The sequence below is a fragment of the Protopterus annectens genome, chromosome 1.part0 (genome assembly GCF_019279795.1).
Source record: "Protopterus annectens isolate FY-2018-M chromosome 1.part0, PAN1.0, whole genome shotgun sequence".
Lineage (NCBI taxonomy): Eukaryota > Metazoa > Chordata > Ceratodontiformes > Protopteridae > Protopterus > Protopterus annectens.
The window spans coordinates 1,020,717,283-1,020,733,819 of record NC_056725.1 but is presented as its reverse complement, the minus strand read 5'-3'; the positions used below and the strand labels follow the sequence as shown (position 1 = coordinate 1,020,733,819).

General features: G+C 43.7%; 1 protein-coding gene across 1 annotated transcript in view; it reads right to left on the bottom strand.

Annotated features, from left to right (window-relative positions):
• Positions 1-16,537, bottom strand: part of DDX1 (DEAD-box helicase 1) — a 1,380,291-nt gene that overhangs the window by 378,006 nt on the left and 985,748 nt on the right. The window contains exon 21 of the mRNA XM_044064805.1: positions 3,850-3,922. Within this exon, the coding sequence (XP_043920740.1) occupies positions 3,850-3,922 (73 nt within the window). The remainder of the gene's footprint in view (positions 1-3,849; positions 3,923-16,537) is intronic.

The following is a 16,537-nucleotide window of genomic DNA, read 5'->3' as shown; positions in this document are numbered from 1 at the left end:
AGCCCTTCAGAAGTGCAGAAAGGGTCTCTCCGGAAAGGAATCTCTGAAACCCTGACTCTGCAGGCCTCCTCTACCACGAGGATGGTACCTTCCATTTGAACTCGCTCCGCTGCCTCTGATGGTGTTGTCTCCACATGAATTTGGGAAAGATCCCTGGGATTTACAGAACCACATTTTCTTGCCTCCCCTTTGATTCCTTGAAAAGGATCAATGACGGGTATAAAAGCGAATCCCTATGGCAGACATGAGTCTTTCCTTCCTGTTCACTGAAGGCAAGCATTTCTTTCACAGAAGGGCCAAACAAGGATGCCCCACCAACAGAGCACTGATGAAACAGGACTTGAAAGGCTCTGCAAAATCGCATATCCACATCCAGGCATGTCTTACAGCAATGCTTGAAATGGCAGGCTGTGAGGTGTTTTCTGCTACATGAAAAATCAACCTAATAGACACACTGGAAATAGACAAAAGAATGGCCAGCTGTGAGGATGATCTTTTACAATCCCCTGCAGACAAGGACTCCAATTTTGAAAGTTCCTTGGTTAAATCCATCTGCAGTCTCGGAAAGTGTGCCAAATAAATCAAGGACCTCAATACAAAGGTCGCTGAAGCAAAAGTGTGCTTTCCAAACCTATCCAAACACCCTGGACTCTCTGTTAGGGGGGTGGACAGAGGAGCTCTGTTCTGCTACCTCATCCTTGGTGGCTGCTGTCACAAGTATTGCATCAACTGGGACTCCTTTGCTCCAATGAGGCTAATGTTTTGGAGGTGCTACAATTTTATCCAGAGATGTGGGATTGGTTCAACAGAATCTGGTTCCTTCCATGGTCCACGAGAAACTATGTCGATGAGCTCATCAGCTGGGGAGTCACCCAAGACATAAATGGGACAGCACTACAAGCCTCCACAAATAATGACTCCTCAGGGGAGGATTATCTGAAGACTAACCATCTTTCTGCTTAACTCATCACAGCTGAGTGACGTCTCCAGGCGTTTCTGCAGTTACACCCTACTGCTCTTCTAGGCGTCAAATACTGCCTGTTCATATTTGCATTAATAATTCCAAAACCATGTTACATACAAAGTATCGGAAAATTTTATCTTGAAGCATACATGATAGCAAACACAATTGTATTGATATATGACCTCTGCCAATGGGTATTTGTTAAAAATGTAAGGTAATACATTTATTTTTAAATGTTGAAGCCATGCCCACTAGGAGTTAAAGGTACACACTCAAAAGAGCTCTACTGGAGGGAATTAAGGATCTCCAAAATGTCTCCAAATGAAACTTCATCAGGTGGTGATCCTGGGGGCCCTTCTCTTTCATCAAACTAAGTATCTTTGGTGAGAGATTCCAAGGAAGAATCTGTGTGCCTCCTTTTTCACATTCTCTTTCAGTGAACCTCCTCAAAGGGATGCTCTGGGGAGGTGTCCAAAGAAAAGGGTAGTTTCTCTATGAGACCTGCCTGGATACTAGTTGGTACAGCTTGGCCCTGTGGAGTAAGTCAGATGGGATCAGAGCTCAGAACCACAGGGAGAAAAAGTGTAGTATCTGAGGACATACGAGAGACTGGACATCTTGAATGAGAGAACACCCTCTCCACAGTCTTGAAGGTCGACAGACCAGAAGAACCCATGGCTGGCTGCACCGGGGCAGAGACTTCCAAAGCAGGCAAACCACAATTTTTTCTGGACCTGTGACTCGATGAGGGAACCAGATTTAAGCCATCTAGCAGTCAGGTTCCAAGGGGCAAGGACGGATTCAACACCATCAAAGTAGATCCCAGCCCCATGGATCAAACACGTGATGCTTCCCAATATAAGGGAATAGGAACAGAACTGTCAGAGAAACCATCTGGGTCGAAGATGTAATTCTCTTTGGCTCAGACACTGGTACTCTGAGATCCCGGGGCTCCAAAACCGAAGGATACGTCGGAGAAGGAGATACAACTGTATGGGAGGTGGCAGGAAGGCTCACGGATCTGATGGGAAAAGGATATGGTATAACCCCCATCTGAGTCTGAGCTCTGAGGAACTTTACTGTCATCCTATCCACTAACATTTCACAAAGACTACTGGAGGACCTGACAGACGAGGTAGTAGACACAGGCCTAGAGTGATTCCTTGAAGTCTGCAGGAGGGGAGAATGGAGCCAAGGAGAAATAGGGATTACAATTAACTCAGGTAAGCAAGTTCTCTGTGTATCATTAGTAACAGAAGTCAGATCCATAGATTTTGGATCCATAGGTTGAGCAGACTACCTGGATTAACTATCAGATCCGAAGACTTAAAATCCAAAATTTTTTCTTTCGATCAGATCTTCATATTTTTATAGAGGTTCAGAGGATGAATTCTTCTTAGGCGGAGATACTCTTCTATTCTCTAAAGGAGCTTTGGACAATTTCCTGAGGGTCTGAGCCCCAAAGGTGGAAGATGATGGAGATAATAACCCTTTGAAGACCAAAGTATTCCTCCTGTCTACAACAGCCCTAGAACTAGACATGGCACAAACAGTAAAATTCATAGCCAGATGAGCTGTTCCTAAACAATAAATGCACTCCCTCTGGGCATCTGAATTCAAAAGTGTGTGCCACAGGAACTGCATTTGTTTTAAACCCTGTAGGTTTCTCAGTCATATTACATCAATAACTGAAACTATAGATAAGAAATTTCATAAAGCGTGTTACAAAAAAAAACTAACATTTTTAGAAGGGGGACTTTGCTCCCCTGCACCCCCCATGTGGGGGGTTATGCCCACCCCACACCACCCTACTATAATGTTCTCCCTCCAAGACCGCACTACAGTGGGGGAAAGGGAATTTTCCCTTACCCGCACCATAGTACAGCCTCGGCAACAGGCATACTTACTCGAAAGTGCTTCTACGGTGAAAAGCACTTTCGCGCAAGTATGCCCGGCCGTTTAGGTTTCGGATGTTTGCTCATTCAAGCAAACGTCCAGAACCCATATATACATTATATATATATATATATATATATATATATATATATATATATATATATATATATATATATATATATAATGTAAACACACACACACACACACACACATTTGTTTTGTTTTGTAAAGTACTACAATAAAAAAACTACTGTAAAGGACTACCAGCAAGTGTAGAATGGTAGCAAAGAAGACCCTTTCAAACTGGGTAAGAAAAAGGATAAATAAGAAAAAGATACCAACAACGGTATGTAAGAAATTAGTTTAGTGAGTTAGACTACGGAAAAAAAAAACAAAAACTAAGAGGGAAGAAATATATAATACAGCAATTCAGAAAAAATACAGTTTTTTTTTTCTAAGAAAACACACTTAATACACACCTGAAGAACCTTAAAAATACACTCAGAGAGAGGATCCACCATCCATGCAAGATGGTGGGAAATGATATCTGAGGTACTGGGGATGGACTAGACCATCATGGGTAGGGGGATGAGCTCAAAAGTTGGAACCAAAGTCTGCAGTATGTAGCAGAGTCGGACTTGAGGTCAGATCCATAACCCATACGTTGAAGAAGAATGAAAAGGACATCAGATCTGCTGTGTTAATACAGTGTACAGCTAAACCCTCCCCACTACTTGATGTAACATCACCTGCCTCATTTGCATGTCAGCAGGTAATAAGTAATCCCCCTCCCCCTAATAAATGGGGAAGCATACCACAGTAAACACACACAGGTTGGGAGAGAGTGTGGAACAGTTGGGGTCACCAACAGAAGATGATTTAAAAAGTCAATGGAGGTACTGCACAGTGGCTGGATATGGTCTACTACCCTCTAAATTTAAGAAACCTTGAAAAAAGATGACAAACTGGACACCTAATTAAACACTTACCATAAGGCACACCACGTATATCAATTCCTCGAGCAGCTACATCAGTGCAGATCATGAATCTTACATCTCCTTTCTAGTTGTGGAAGAAAAAAAAACAAAATTCATCTTTTAATATGTACCTATGAATAATAAAGTAAAAGGAGTAAATCTTGTATTTTAAAATAAACTTCCAAACATTTTTCCTCAAGGATGAAAACTAAACAAAGCAAAACAGAAATAAAAACATGGAGTGAGATGCAATCAAAAGTTGTTCAATAATGTGGAAAGAACAGTTAAGCATTTACTGTAACAGCTAATTTATGAGGAGATCCTCAATGGCAGAAAGGACTTCTCTACGTCTTCACGTAATTCACTTCCAACTACAACTGTTTACCTCCATCACCGTTTCAGAATGAGATACTAATACACGTCTCCTGGCTCTTATTTTCTTGAAACACTATCAATTTGTAACTTAAAATTTTATATTCTATTTCAAGTCCCAGGATGAATCTGTAAGTGGTCCACATAGATCAAATTTCTACCATGGTCAAATATGAAAAAATGATCCTCTTTTCATACAAATTTGCCACTGCTTTCTTTGAAGCTCCCACACTTATGAGACTATGCATTCTACTTTGGTTATACCATTATGTCACATACTGTGCAAGAGTATGCCCCCTTACTTCAAGCCTGCCAGTTTACTCCCGACCAATGAAGAAACACACTTCTGTAACTCAAAAATCAAGAAACAGACACCTATATTTGTTTACCTACTACACACGCTTGTCAGCAGTTGTGACAACAAAGTGCAAAAACTCCTATGTGCTGACAAGCTAGAGAATGATTGAAGTCTCCTAGTCAGAGAATTCTGAACAAGTAAACACTGCTTCACTTTACTTCAATTTAAATTTTCTTCATTTATGTTGATTAAACTTAGTAATAAATGCTGCAAATTAAGTAGCACAATTAAGCTAAAAAGTGTAGCGTTAATGCCATGTGCATTCTGCCTTTGTTGATGCACTGTACGTAAAGAGGATTTAAGGCAAAACACATGACTACCACCAAGGTGCTAAGCTGAAAATGGTGTATTTGGCAGCATAGGTATTAAGGACAACTCTGATTCCACTTTTCAAATGAAATGTAGGTTGATCCTAATAGACACTTAAAACCTTATGAAAGACAAAGTATGGTTCCCTAAAGATAAGCGATCCTGTCCGCAGAACCGATGACCACCAGGGAAGCATGCTGCAAGAGATCTTCAAATAAACTAGTGGATTATAATGGGGAAAGGCTAAGTTTGTCAATCAAGAAATTCAAATCCTATGGAAAAGAAGGTTTCTTCAATGGTACTTTAGAGGAACTACAAAACCAGATCATGTTAGGCTGCAATCCTGTTTGCTGCAAAACTCTGAAAATCAGAAACAGCTGACCTACTGATCCCGACTGTGGATAAGAACATCTGCTACAGACCAAAACTGTGTGTATGTGGGGGGCGGGGGGTTAGGAGGAGGCCTCCCCTCAAAAATGCACAAACTCTTCCACCTCGAAAAGTACGTTTGTCAGGTGGGGGGTCTCCAGCTCACTTCACCTCTGCCACTCTGGCCAGGAGATCTGCTTGGCTCAGAGGTCAACAGCAATAACCAAGAAGGTAAGATAAAACTGGCAGTCATCCCATCTATGGGTGCCATTTTTTTTAACAGACCAGATACATCCTTGCCATAGCAGCTAAAGTACAAGGAGACCCTACTCAGTGTGTCAATGTCTGCCGTTACCCTTCTGCTCCAGTCTGGCATTTTTTCCTCAACCTCCAGTGCTGAGTGGCATACATGTCTTATGTGGATCCATAATGTGAATTCACCATAGCAATAGAAGATAACACCTCGCCCCACAGCTTGGCAATTCATCCCACCTACCAAGTGAGCAAACATCCAAAAAAAAATTAAGGAAAAATATTTGACACCAATACTGATTACAAAGTACTGCACAAGTATATGCTGGTCCCAATTAAAGGGCATATCGATAGCCTAGGCTGAAAGGAGAGGCAATCAAGCAGAGGAAAAGTGAGGTATTTGTGACAAGAAAATTCAGCACCTAATACAGAAGAATCTATTGCATTTAACTAGGACTTTCCCTGGTGAATTCAAGGACTGGGTTGAAAAGCAAGGAGTGAATTTCACAATGGCAGATGGGACATTTTATAACTATTAGCATGCTCATTCAGGCTACAACAATATAGTTTGAAGCAAACAACTTTTAAAGAAAATGGAGAGGCTACCTTACAGAAGCAAGGTGCAGGGTTTGATTCTCACATCAAGTAACTGGTTAGGCTTAAAATGGCCCACAAGGGCAGTTAGCCTAGTACTAATGTATGAACTTATTTGGATTTAAGGGGTGGGATGTTGGCAGAATGGTTACAGTGTTTACCTTACAAACACAAGGTAGAAAGTTTGATTCTCACGTGCGGTGATTAGCTAGACTTAAAATGGCGCACAAGGGCAGTTAGCCAAATACTAATCTATGATGTCACAGATAAGCACCATGGACAGTTAAAACTTAAGCTACTGTCTTCTGACAGTAAAAATGACAAAGCCCATTACAGCATGTTATACTTTAACAGCTGCTTTGAAGTTTTTAAAACAAAAACAGTGTTAGAGAATTCAAAACTGCTAAGGAATAACTCTGTTTCGACTTTTTAGAAGAACTTCTCCACTGTTTTAAGTTTTTAATACCACAACGAGAATTGACCCTATTCCTAATTTGTCAGGATATGATTAGAATTAGTTGTGTACCTACCATAAATGCAGATGTTCGAGTGTATTCATTGTTGCAGTCATTACTCTTGGGTTATCCTGCTGGCAGGCTACCCGCAGTCGGCCTGAATTCCAAAGTCTTGGTCCGACGTCGGTTGCTGTCGCCTCTTCCCTGACGTCAGTGCGCCAGGGGTATAAAAGATGCAGCCAATGCCATTTTCTTCAGTTTTTCTTGTCCCAGATGTCAGGTGCCCCCAAAAGGGTAGGCTAAATAAATTATGCTAATAAACATACATGCACTAAAGTAAACATTTCCTTCATCTACAAGCAAATACACCACATAGGTTGTATAGAACAGAGAAGTACAGATAAGACCCAGCAAAAGAAAGGGGGATGGAGGTGGTAACCTGGACTGACACAGTGAATACACTCGAACATCTACATTTATGGTAGGTACACAACTGTACTATGTTCATAGTGTTTCACTGTTGCAGTCATTACTCTTGGGTTGAATCCCAAAGCTGAGGATGGGTGGCTGGGCTAAATAGGATTAGGAGAGGCTAAGAGGCCCTGAAGAACTGCAGTGGCAAAGCCTGCTTTGGATTTAGAGTAGAGAGGTAAGTGGTAGTGCTTTGTAAAAGTGTGCACTGAACTCCAAGTTGCAGCTTCAAAGATGTCTTTGGTTGGTACTCCTCTGATGAAGGCTGCTGACGTGGCTGCTGCTCTGGTTGAATGTGGCCTAATGCCCTTAGGCACTGATTTGCCATGCTGTGAGTAGCAGAAACGAATGCAATGGCCTATCCTTTTTGAAATAGTCTGTTTTAAGATGGCCTTTCCTTGTGATCCTGCAGCATATGCCACTAAAAGTTGCTCAGTCTTTCTGAAAGCTTTATTTCTGTCCAAGTAGAAGCGTAGCTGTCTGCGTATGTCCAAAGAATGCAGAAGTCTCTCACCCTTGTTCTGTGGGTTTGGATAAAAGGTAGGCAAGTGAATGGTTTGATTAAGGGCCACACTGGACACCACCTTAGTTACAAATGTAGGGTTCATCCTCAGAGAAACCCTGTCTGGATGGAAAATGATAAAAGGTTCCACAGCCATGAGTGCCTGTAACTCCAAGACTCGTCTTGCAGAGGTTATTGCTAGGAGCAGAGCTGTTTTCCAGGATAAGAATTTTATATCAGCTGTTGAGGCTGGCTCAAAAGGAGGCAATGTGAGATTTTCCAAGACATAATTGAGGTCCCATGCAGGTACTGGAGCTCTCCTTGGAGGTCTTATGTTTTTGGCACCTCTGAAGTACTGCCTTATTAAAGGATGAGAAAAGATAAGTGGTTCCGTACTGCAATGGGCTGAAATGGCAGAGGCATGAATCTTATTTGATGAAAAGGATAGGCCTTTGTTCAGCATCTCAGTCAGGTATTGTAAAATCTGAGGAATATTTGATACAAACGTGTCAATTACTTGTTTCTGGTTCCAAGCACAGAATCTCTTCAATTTTTCTGATTAAGATTTTCTGGTACTGGGCCCCCTGGCCTCCAAAATAACATCCATTACAGCTTTGGAGAGAGGAGTGTTCTGAATGGCTACATTATCCGCCATGCTGCCAGATTTAAAGTCCTGAGTTGGCTGTGCAGGATCCGATTGTTTTGTTCGGTCAGTAAGTGAGAAGTCTGAGGCAATGTCCAGGCTGGACCTTGAGACAAGTTCTTTAGGATTGGGTACCAGTACTGGCGTGGCCAGTCTGGGGTAATCAGTATCATTTTTGGCTTCTCTTGTCTGAACTTTAGGAGTACCTTGGGGAGGAGAGGCAGTGGAGGAAAGGCATATACTCACAGGTTTTTCCAGCTGAAGGATAGGGCATCCACTTTCCATGCTCGCTTGTGATAAGCCCTTGTGCAGAATCTCTGCAGCTGGCAGTTGTGAGGGGAAGCAAATAGATCTAAGTCTGGGCGGGTCTATATTATATCCTCGAACGGTTAGAAAAGCGAACGCTGATTGATCAAACTTATTTTCGCGAAACTGCAAAATATCGAAGCAGCAGAAACTCAAGTTTTTTCCTAGGGAAAGAATTCGGTTGTCCGTTTCTGTTGCTTCGGTATTTTCAGTGTTATGGTGGAAAGTTACCAGTCGGATTTGGGTAAGTGTGCGATTGTGTGGATGTGAGTGTTAGGGTGATTTAGGTGAGTTAGGGTTAAGGCTCGGGTTAGGCGAGTGTGCGACTGAGTGGACATGAGGGTTAGGGCGGATTTAAGTGAGTTAGGGAGCGGGTGAGGTGAGTGTGCGATAGTGACGGACCATAGGGTTAGGGTTTGGGTTAAGGTAAGTGAGTAGTTAGTGGTGTGTGCATAGTTTAGTGTAGGGTTAGGTATAAAATTTTAGGTGCATGTGTGTGGATTTCTGTTTGTTTGGTGTGCTTGTGTTGTGTGTATGTGTTTTGGATCAGCGATTTTTTTCCCTAGGAAAAAAATCGCTGATCTGACAGTTCGAGATTGTAAGCTTTCGCTTAAATTAGGTCGATCAATCAGCGTTCGCTTTTTTAAGCGTTCGATGATATAATATAGACCCAGTCTGGGCATCCCCGTTTCCTTATCATGCTGAAGACTTGTGAACCCAGTTTCCACTCGTGGGGATCCATGAGGTTTCTGCTTAGTTTGTCTGCCAGAGTATTTACTTTTCCTGGCAGGAATTGTCCTAGCAGGTGAACTTGATAAGTCAATGCTGTGTCCCACAAAGTCATGGCTTGTCTGCAGAGGGGGTAGGAATGTGTGCCCCCCCTGCTTGTTTATGTACCACATGACTGTAGTATTGTCCATCTTTATCAGTAGTTGTCCTGGATGAAGTATATCCTTGAAAGCTGTCAGAGCATTCTGAACAGCTAGCATCTCTTTTTGATTGATATGAAGATGCATGTGGCTTGCGGGCCATGTGCCCTGAATACATTTTCCTGCCATGTGGGCCCCCCCAGGCATAATCTGATGCATCCGTTGTTAGTGTCTGCCTGGCTGTGGGTAGAGTGAATGGCTGTCCCTTGTTGTGGTGACAGGCCTGTGCCAACCATCAAAACTCCTGTTGCAGGCAGGGAATGAGGGTAATTAATGTTTCCAGGCTGTGGCAATGTTGAGTCCAAACACTTTTTAGATACCATTGTAGTTTCCTCATATGCAGTCTGACATATGGAATTAGCAGAATGCAGGATGCCATGAAGCCCAAAGCCTGCAGAATTTTTCTTGCAGATAACTGGGTCTTTGTTGCCAACATTTTGAAGTAAGAAGTCAGTTGCCTTTGGTTGTCTGGCGTGAGATAAGCCATCTGGGCAGTTATATTTAAGCTTGCACCTAGGAATATTATCTCTTGAGAGGGTACTAGTTTTGATTTCTTTTTATTTACTGTGTACCCTAGGCAAATTAGTAATCTTTTTACAAACTCCAGATGCTTTAGTAGAATGTCTTTGTTCTCTGCTTGAATAAGGCAGTCGTCCAAGTAAAGATATATTTGAATTCCTCTTCGTCTGCAAAATGCAATTACTGGTGCCAGGTACCAAGCATTTTGTGAAGACCCTGGGCGCAGTAGATAAGCCAAAGGGCAATGCAGAGAATTGGTAGTGCATTGAGCCAGCTACGAATCAGAGGTATCTTCTGCAAGATTGTCTGATTGGGACATGCAGGTATGCCTCTTTTAGGTCCAAAGTTACGAGCCAGGCCTTCTTGCCCAGCATGGGCAGTAGCTGCTGCAGAGTCAACATTTTGAATTTTGGAACGTCCAGAAATGTGTTTAGAATAGACAGGTCCAGTATTGGCCTCCAGGCTTTGTCCTTTCTGGGCACCAAGAAAACTCTCGAGTAAAATCCTTGTCCCTGTTCTACTTGATGAATGGCCCTCATGTCCATGAGGGATGAAACTTGTTTTTGTGCCTCTGCCCATTGATTGCATGGCAGGTCTGGCATACCTTTTGCCCTTGGCAGGATGTGAAAGTGGAACTGTAGCCCTGAGACACTATGTTTAAGACCCATTTGTTCTGGGTGATCATGTGCCAATTTTGTGAAAAACGTGCTAGTTTTCCCCCTAAGGGGGCTGCCAAAAGTTAAGTGCTTGGTTCTGGCAGAGGAAAGTCATTGGGACTGTTTCCTGTATGGCTGTGTTTTGTCTTCTTTGCTTTTGGAGGTAGAAGTACCCCATTATTTAGGCCTGTATGAGCCTTGGGGCTGGGATCTGCCTCTGGGGCATCTGTATTTGTCTCTTTGTGGCCTGTCTGACACTGGAAAGGACCAATTCTTCGTAGGCCAGTTCCTGCTAAATATGGGTGGCTGTACCTGTAAGAAATCCTTAACTGTCTGCATAGATTTTGCTTTGTCCTCCATTTTCTTCAACACCTCTTCTGCTTTAACACCAAACAAAGTATCATGCTGTAATGGAGCATCTAATAATTTTGCTTTAACATGAACAGGCAGATTCTGTTCCTTTAACCAAGCATGTCGCCTAATGACAGAACCCATAACAGCGGCCCTGCAAGAGGCCTCCAGAGTCTCAAAACCACATTGCAAAGTATGCTTTCCCACTTGTTCAGTTGCATGCAATAAATACTGCATTTTTTGTTTTCTGCACATTCAGAATTTGCTAACATTTTCTGTTTAAGCAGTGACAATAAGTATTGCTGATATTTAAGCATATGAAATTGACAGTTTAAAGCCCTCATAGCCAAGGTAGCAGAAGTGTAAACCTTTTTCCCCCATCTGTCTAGGGCCCTTGAATCCCTATCAGAGGGGATAGGGTTTTTTGCAGTGGACGCCTTGACCCCTTTGGGACCCTGAGAAATAGTTTCAGGGTCAGCAACAGGGTTTTTATAAAGAAATTTATGTGAGTCTGGAACCCTGTAGTATCTGTCTGGCTTAACAGGTGCAGGGGATAGAGAGTCAGGGGACAGGCCGGACTCTGAAAATACACCATCTACAATGTCTAAAACAGGAGGAATAGCAAGAGGCCTGTGCTGAGGTAGTAAAAGAAAATCTCTAAGCCTTTTCTTAGATTCTGAGTAGTCCTGGCTCTTCCAGTGGAAGTGCTCCCTCAAGGTATGCAGGGTTTCCCCAAAAGAAAAATCCTCAGGAGGGGAGGCTGAAGGGATAGATTCTTCAGCATCGGAATCCTCCAGAAGAGGAACCAGAGGAAATGGAAACCTGATCTGAAGATTCATATTCTGTCTCTTGCCTAGGCCTCTTCCCAGGAGGGGGATGGGAACCCCTGATCAAAGTAATTAAGTTTTTGGCCATTCTGAGCATCTGTTTTTTAGGCATGGAGGCCTGTCCATGGGCTTGCTGCACTTGTTTCTTTGTCTTTAGTGGTGCTTTAGTTTTTGCCTTTGGAGCTGTAGTCGGTTTTATATATAACTGTGTAGGCCTGAAACCACCCTCAGAAGCCGATGCCTGCTTAGTGGCTCCGGACCCATCTGAGGGAATATTTTCCAAGTGTCCAATACCTTGAGTTTCCAGAGGCCTAGTCTGCTCCACGTGGGAGTCGGAAGCGGCTTGCGGCTCTGAGGTAGCGGGTTGTCAGGGGCTGCGAAAGCGCCTCACTGAGAACCGGCGACTGGCACCTCGTCGTCAGTTTTGGACCTCGGATGCCTGCCCTTTTCCTTGGGTTTCTTGTGAATTGCGGTAGTTAGATAGCTATCCGAAGACATCGTGTAATTAAACCTTCGGCCAAAGTAATGAAAAGCAAAATCGTACAGACACTTAATAGTGCGTTGGTTAAATCTTGCACAAAATCTGCAATTAGCTATGTCGTGATCAGGGCCTAGACAAGGAATACAATAAGAATGGAAGTCCTTATGAGGTATTTGCTTCCCACAAGAAATACAGTTATTAACTTTTTCGGACATCGGTCTGGAGCAAGAAAAAAGTTTCCCCAATGGGGTACTTAGCTTTAACTAAAGACTTCGGATCTGAAATTCGAACACAAATATCTCAAGAGTCGGCCGACAGGCACGTGCGAACTGCTTCTGCTTCCGGCACCGCGCGGCAAGAAAGACTGAAGAAAATGGTGTCAGCTGCATCTTTTATACCCCTGGCACACTGACGTCATGGAAGCGGCGACAGCAACCGACGCCGGACCAAGACTTTGGAATTCAGGCCGACTGCGGGTAGCCTGCCAGCAGGATAACCCAAGAGTAATGACTGCAACAGTGAAACATGATGAACATCTAGTATTATTACAGTCTTGGATGCTAGCCAAGAGTGCTTTTCTCAACATTAGCAATGTACCCAAAATCCCCTCCTTCTGCAGTTCATAGAGGGTTACTTGGATTAATAACCTTGTGAGCATGACTATAAACACTTATTAGCCCTGTTGCTCCTACTACTAGAATTGTCTGGGTCATTTTCTTGCACTATGTTCTCATTTCTGATCGCAAACCTTACTTTATTACTCTCTCTCTCTCTCTCTGTACACAAGAAAAGTACAGTTGTCAACACTTACCATAACTGTAGATGTTGAGTGTATTCACTGTTACAGTCATCACACTTCGGTTATCCTGCCAGGGGTAACCTTCAGTCGGCCCGAATATCAGAGGCTTAGTATTTCTGCGTCAGTTGCTGTCGCTCCAGGAATGACATCAGGTCATCAGTGGTATAAAATCAGGCAGCGGACGCCATTACATCAGTTTTTTCTTGCCCCAACTCTCAGCAGCCCCCAAATAGGGAGCTAGGTTACGGTAGAATAACACCACCAGTAGAAAGTAAATACCAAACATTCCCTGTAAAGAGTGAGGAAGAGAGAGAGAGAGAGAGAGAGAGAGAGAAGGGGGATGGAGGGTGAGAAACCAGGACTGCAACAGTGAATACACTTCAACATCTACATTTATGGTAAGTGTATACAACTGTGCTATGTTCTTTGCGTTTCACTGTTGCAGTCATCACACACGGGTTGATTCCCAAAGCTGAAGAAAAGGGTGGAGGATAAGAATGAGTTCCTCCCTGCTTGTTGACATACCACATCACTGTGGTGTTGTCTGTTTTGATCACTAGAGGCCCCAGGGAGAGTAGGGATCTGAAAGCTGTCAGAGCGTACTGAACAGCTAGCATCTCTTTTTGGTTGATTTGTAGATGTATTTGATTTGGGCTCCAATGGCCCTGAATGCACCTGCCGTCCAAGTGTGCCCCCCAGGCATAATCTGATGAGTCTGTGGTGAAGGTCTGGGCAGCGCGGGGTTGAGGGAAGGGAAGACCCTTGTTGTGGCTGCATGCTGCTGCCCACCAAAGAAAATCTTTCCTATGATGGTTTCCAGGTCTTGAGTGTGTTGACACCAAAGGCTTTTTAGGTACCATTGTAATTTCCTCATATGCAGTCTGGCATATGGAATGAGTAGAATACAGGAGGCCATAAACCCAAGTGCTTGCAGGATTTTACTTGTGGATAACTGGGTTCTGGTGGCTAGATGAGAAAAATAGTCAGTCAGGTAGGCTTGTTTTTCTGGATTAAGGCATGCCATCTGGGATGTTGTGTCCAGGCTTGCTCCCAGGAATACAATTTTTTGAGTGGGGACTAGTTTGGATTTTCTTTTTATTTATAGTATACCCCAGGGAGGCCAGTAGGTCCTTTACAAATGTCAGATGCTGTAACAGCTTTTCCTGACTGTCTGCCTGAATTAGGCAGTCGTCTAACTAGGGGTAAATTTGAATATTTCTTTGCCTGCAAAAAGCAGTGGCTGGAGCCAGGCATTTTGTGAAAACTCTGGGAGCAGTGGATAAGCCAAAGGGAAGCGCAGAGAACTGAAAGTGCATAGATCTTGCACTGAAATGTAGATATTTCCTGTAAGAGCACAGGAAGAAGCTGCTGGAGGGTGAGCATTTTGAATTTTGGTATCACCAGGAAGGTGTTTAGAATTGATAGATGGAGGATTGGCGGCAGGTGCCCTCTTTTCTGGGTACCAGGAAAAGCCTGGAATAGAAACCTTGGCCTATCTAGTCCACAGGAACAGGCTATATTGCCCTCATGGAGAGCAGGGAATGGACTTTTTTTTTTTGCCTCTGTCCACTGATTTGGAGGAAGATCTGGGAATCCTTTTGGGGATGGCAGAGTGTGGAAATAAAATTTGTATCGCTGGGACACTGTTGAGAACCCATTGGTTGTGGGTAGTAAAGGCCCAGTTGTTTGCATGGGAGGAAAGTTTTCCTCCTAGGGGCACAAGCAAGTGGGCAGAGGTAAGGGGTGGATGTGTGAAGTCATTGTGAGTTCTTTCCATAAGGGGGTGGCTTAGCACTCCCTGTTTTTGAACTGGAGGAACTCCACTGCTTAGATCTCTGCATTCCCTGGGACTGCTGTCTGCGGGGTCTGCTTCCTCTAGGTCTTGTCTGAGTTGGCCTGGAGGGGGCTGGAAAGGACCAGTGCTTGGAGGGGCAATGCCTACTAAACCTCGGAGGCTGGACCTGTAAAAAGTCTTTAAATGTCTGCACAGATTTAGCTTTTTCTTCCATCAAGCTCTCTTCTGCCTTGGTGCCAAACAAATTATCTTTGTTCAATGGTGCGTCCAATAGTTTTGATTTGACATGGTCTGGCAAGGTCTGTTCCCTAAGCCAAGCATGCCTTCTAAGTACAGAACCAGTGACTGCTGCCCTGCAAGATGCTTCCAGGGCGTCAAAGCCACACTGCAAGGTGTGTTTAGTAACATGGCTTGCAGAATACATCAGCTCTTGTAATTCTTTATTTTCTACACAAGCAAGAAAAGTGGATATTTTTTGTTTGAGGAGTTCCATGGTATATTGCTGGTATTTCAGCACGTGGAACTGACAATTTAGTGCTCTAATGGCAAGAGTTGCAGAGGTGTATACATTTTTACCCCATCTGTATAAAGCTAGGGAATCCCTGTCCGAGGGGGTGGGATTCGTAGCTGTGGTTGCTTTTATTCCTTTAGGTCCTTGGGAGATGACCTCTGGGTCAGCAGTAGGATTTTTGAAAAGGAATTTGTAAGAGTCAGGGACTCTGTAATATCTGTCAGGTTTCCTGGGAGCAGGAGGAAGGGTGTCAGGAGTCCAAATGGATTCCATAAAGATATCATCCACAACGTCCAAGACTGGAGGAATGGCTAAACGTCTGTGCTGTAGTAAATCTAAGAATTCCTAGAGTCTCTTTTTGGACTGTAGATAGTCCTGACATTATCACTGGAAATGCTCCCTTAAAGTATGTAGGGTTTCACCAAATGAAAAATCCTCTGGAGGAGAGGCAGAAGGAATGGATTCCTCTGCATCTGAATCCTCAAAAGCAGATAGGGTTTGCATGTCTTCATATTCAGAAACCTCAGAGTCATCGGACTCCTGGTCAGATAACACTGCTGGGGACAAGTCTCTTTCTTTTGGAAGGGGTAGGCTGGCTTCCCCTAATAAGCATAAGGTCTTCTGCCATTTTAAGCATTTGAGATCGAGACATGGAAGCAGGTACCTGAGCTTGGGTCATAGTTTTTTTAGGCGTAGTTCGTACCCTGGGCCTTAGAAACTCGGTAGTTTTAGAAAGAACTGAAGACGCGAAAGAATTCACCGGTTTGTGTAGAGTATCGGTAGTGCGAAGAACTTCCTCGGAAGCCGGTGCCTGCTCAGCAGCTCCTGACCCATCCAAGGTAGAGACATCCGCAGAATCCTTAGTCAAAGAAGAGTCTCGTGGCATACCGGACTCTGAACAGGTCTCGGTAGCTGCCTGCGAATACACAGAAGAGGGCATCTGGGGCTGCGAAAGCGCCTCACTGAGGACCGGCAAATTGACGACTAGCTTAACGGAAGCGTTGTAGGCAGTTTTGGACCTGTGCGGTCTGTCTCTGTCTTTATCCTTACGTTTTTTCAGAAGATCAGTAGTTGGATGGCTTACTGAAGCCATATCAGAATATGGTGACACAGAGCGAAAATATTTAGCTACATTGAGGGCCCGACGATGTATATCTTTGGCATTGAATAAAGCAGAAAAGCGACAGTGACGTACATCGTG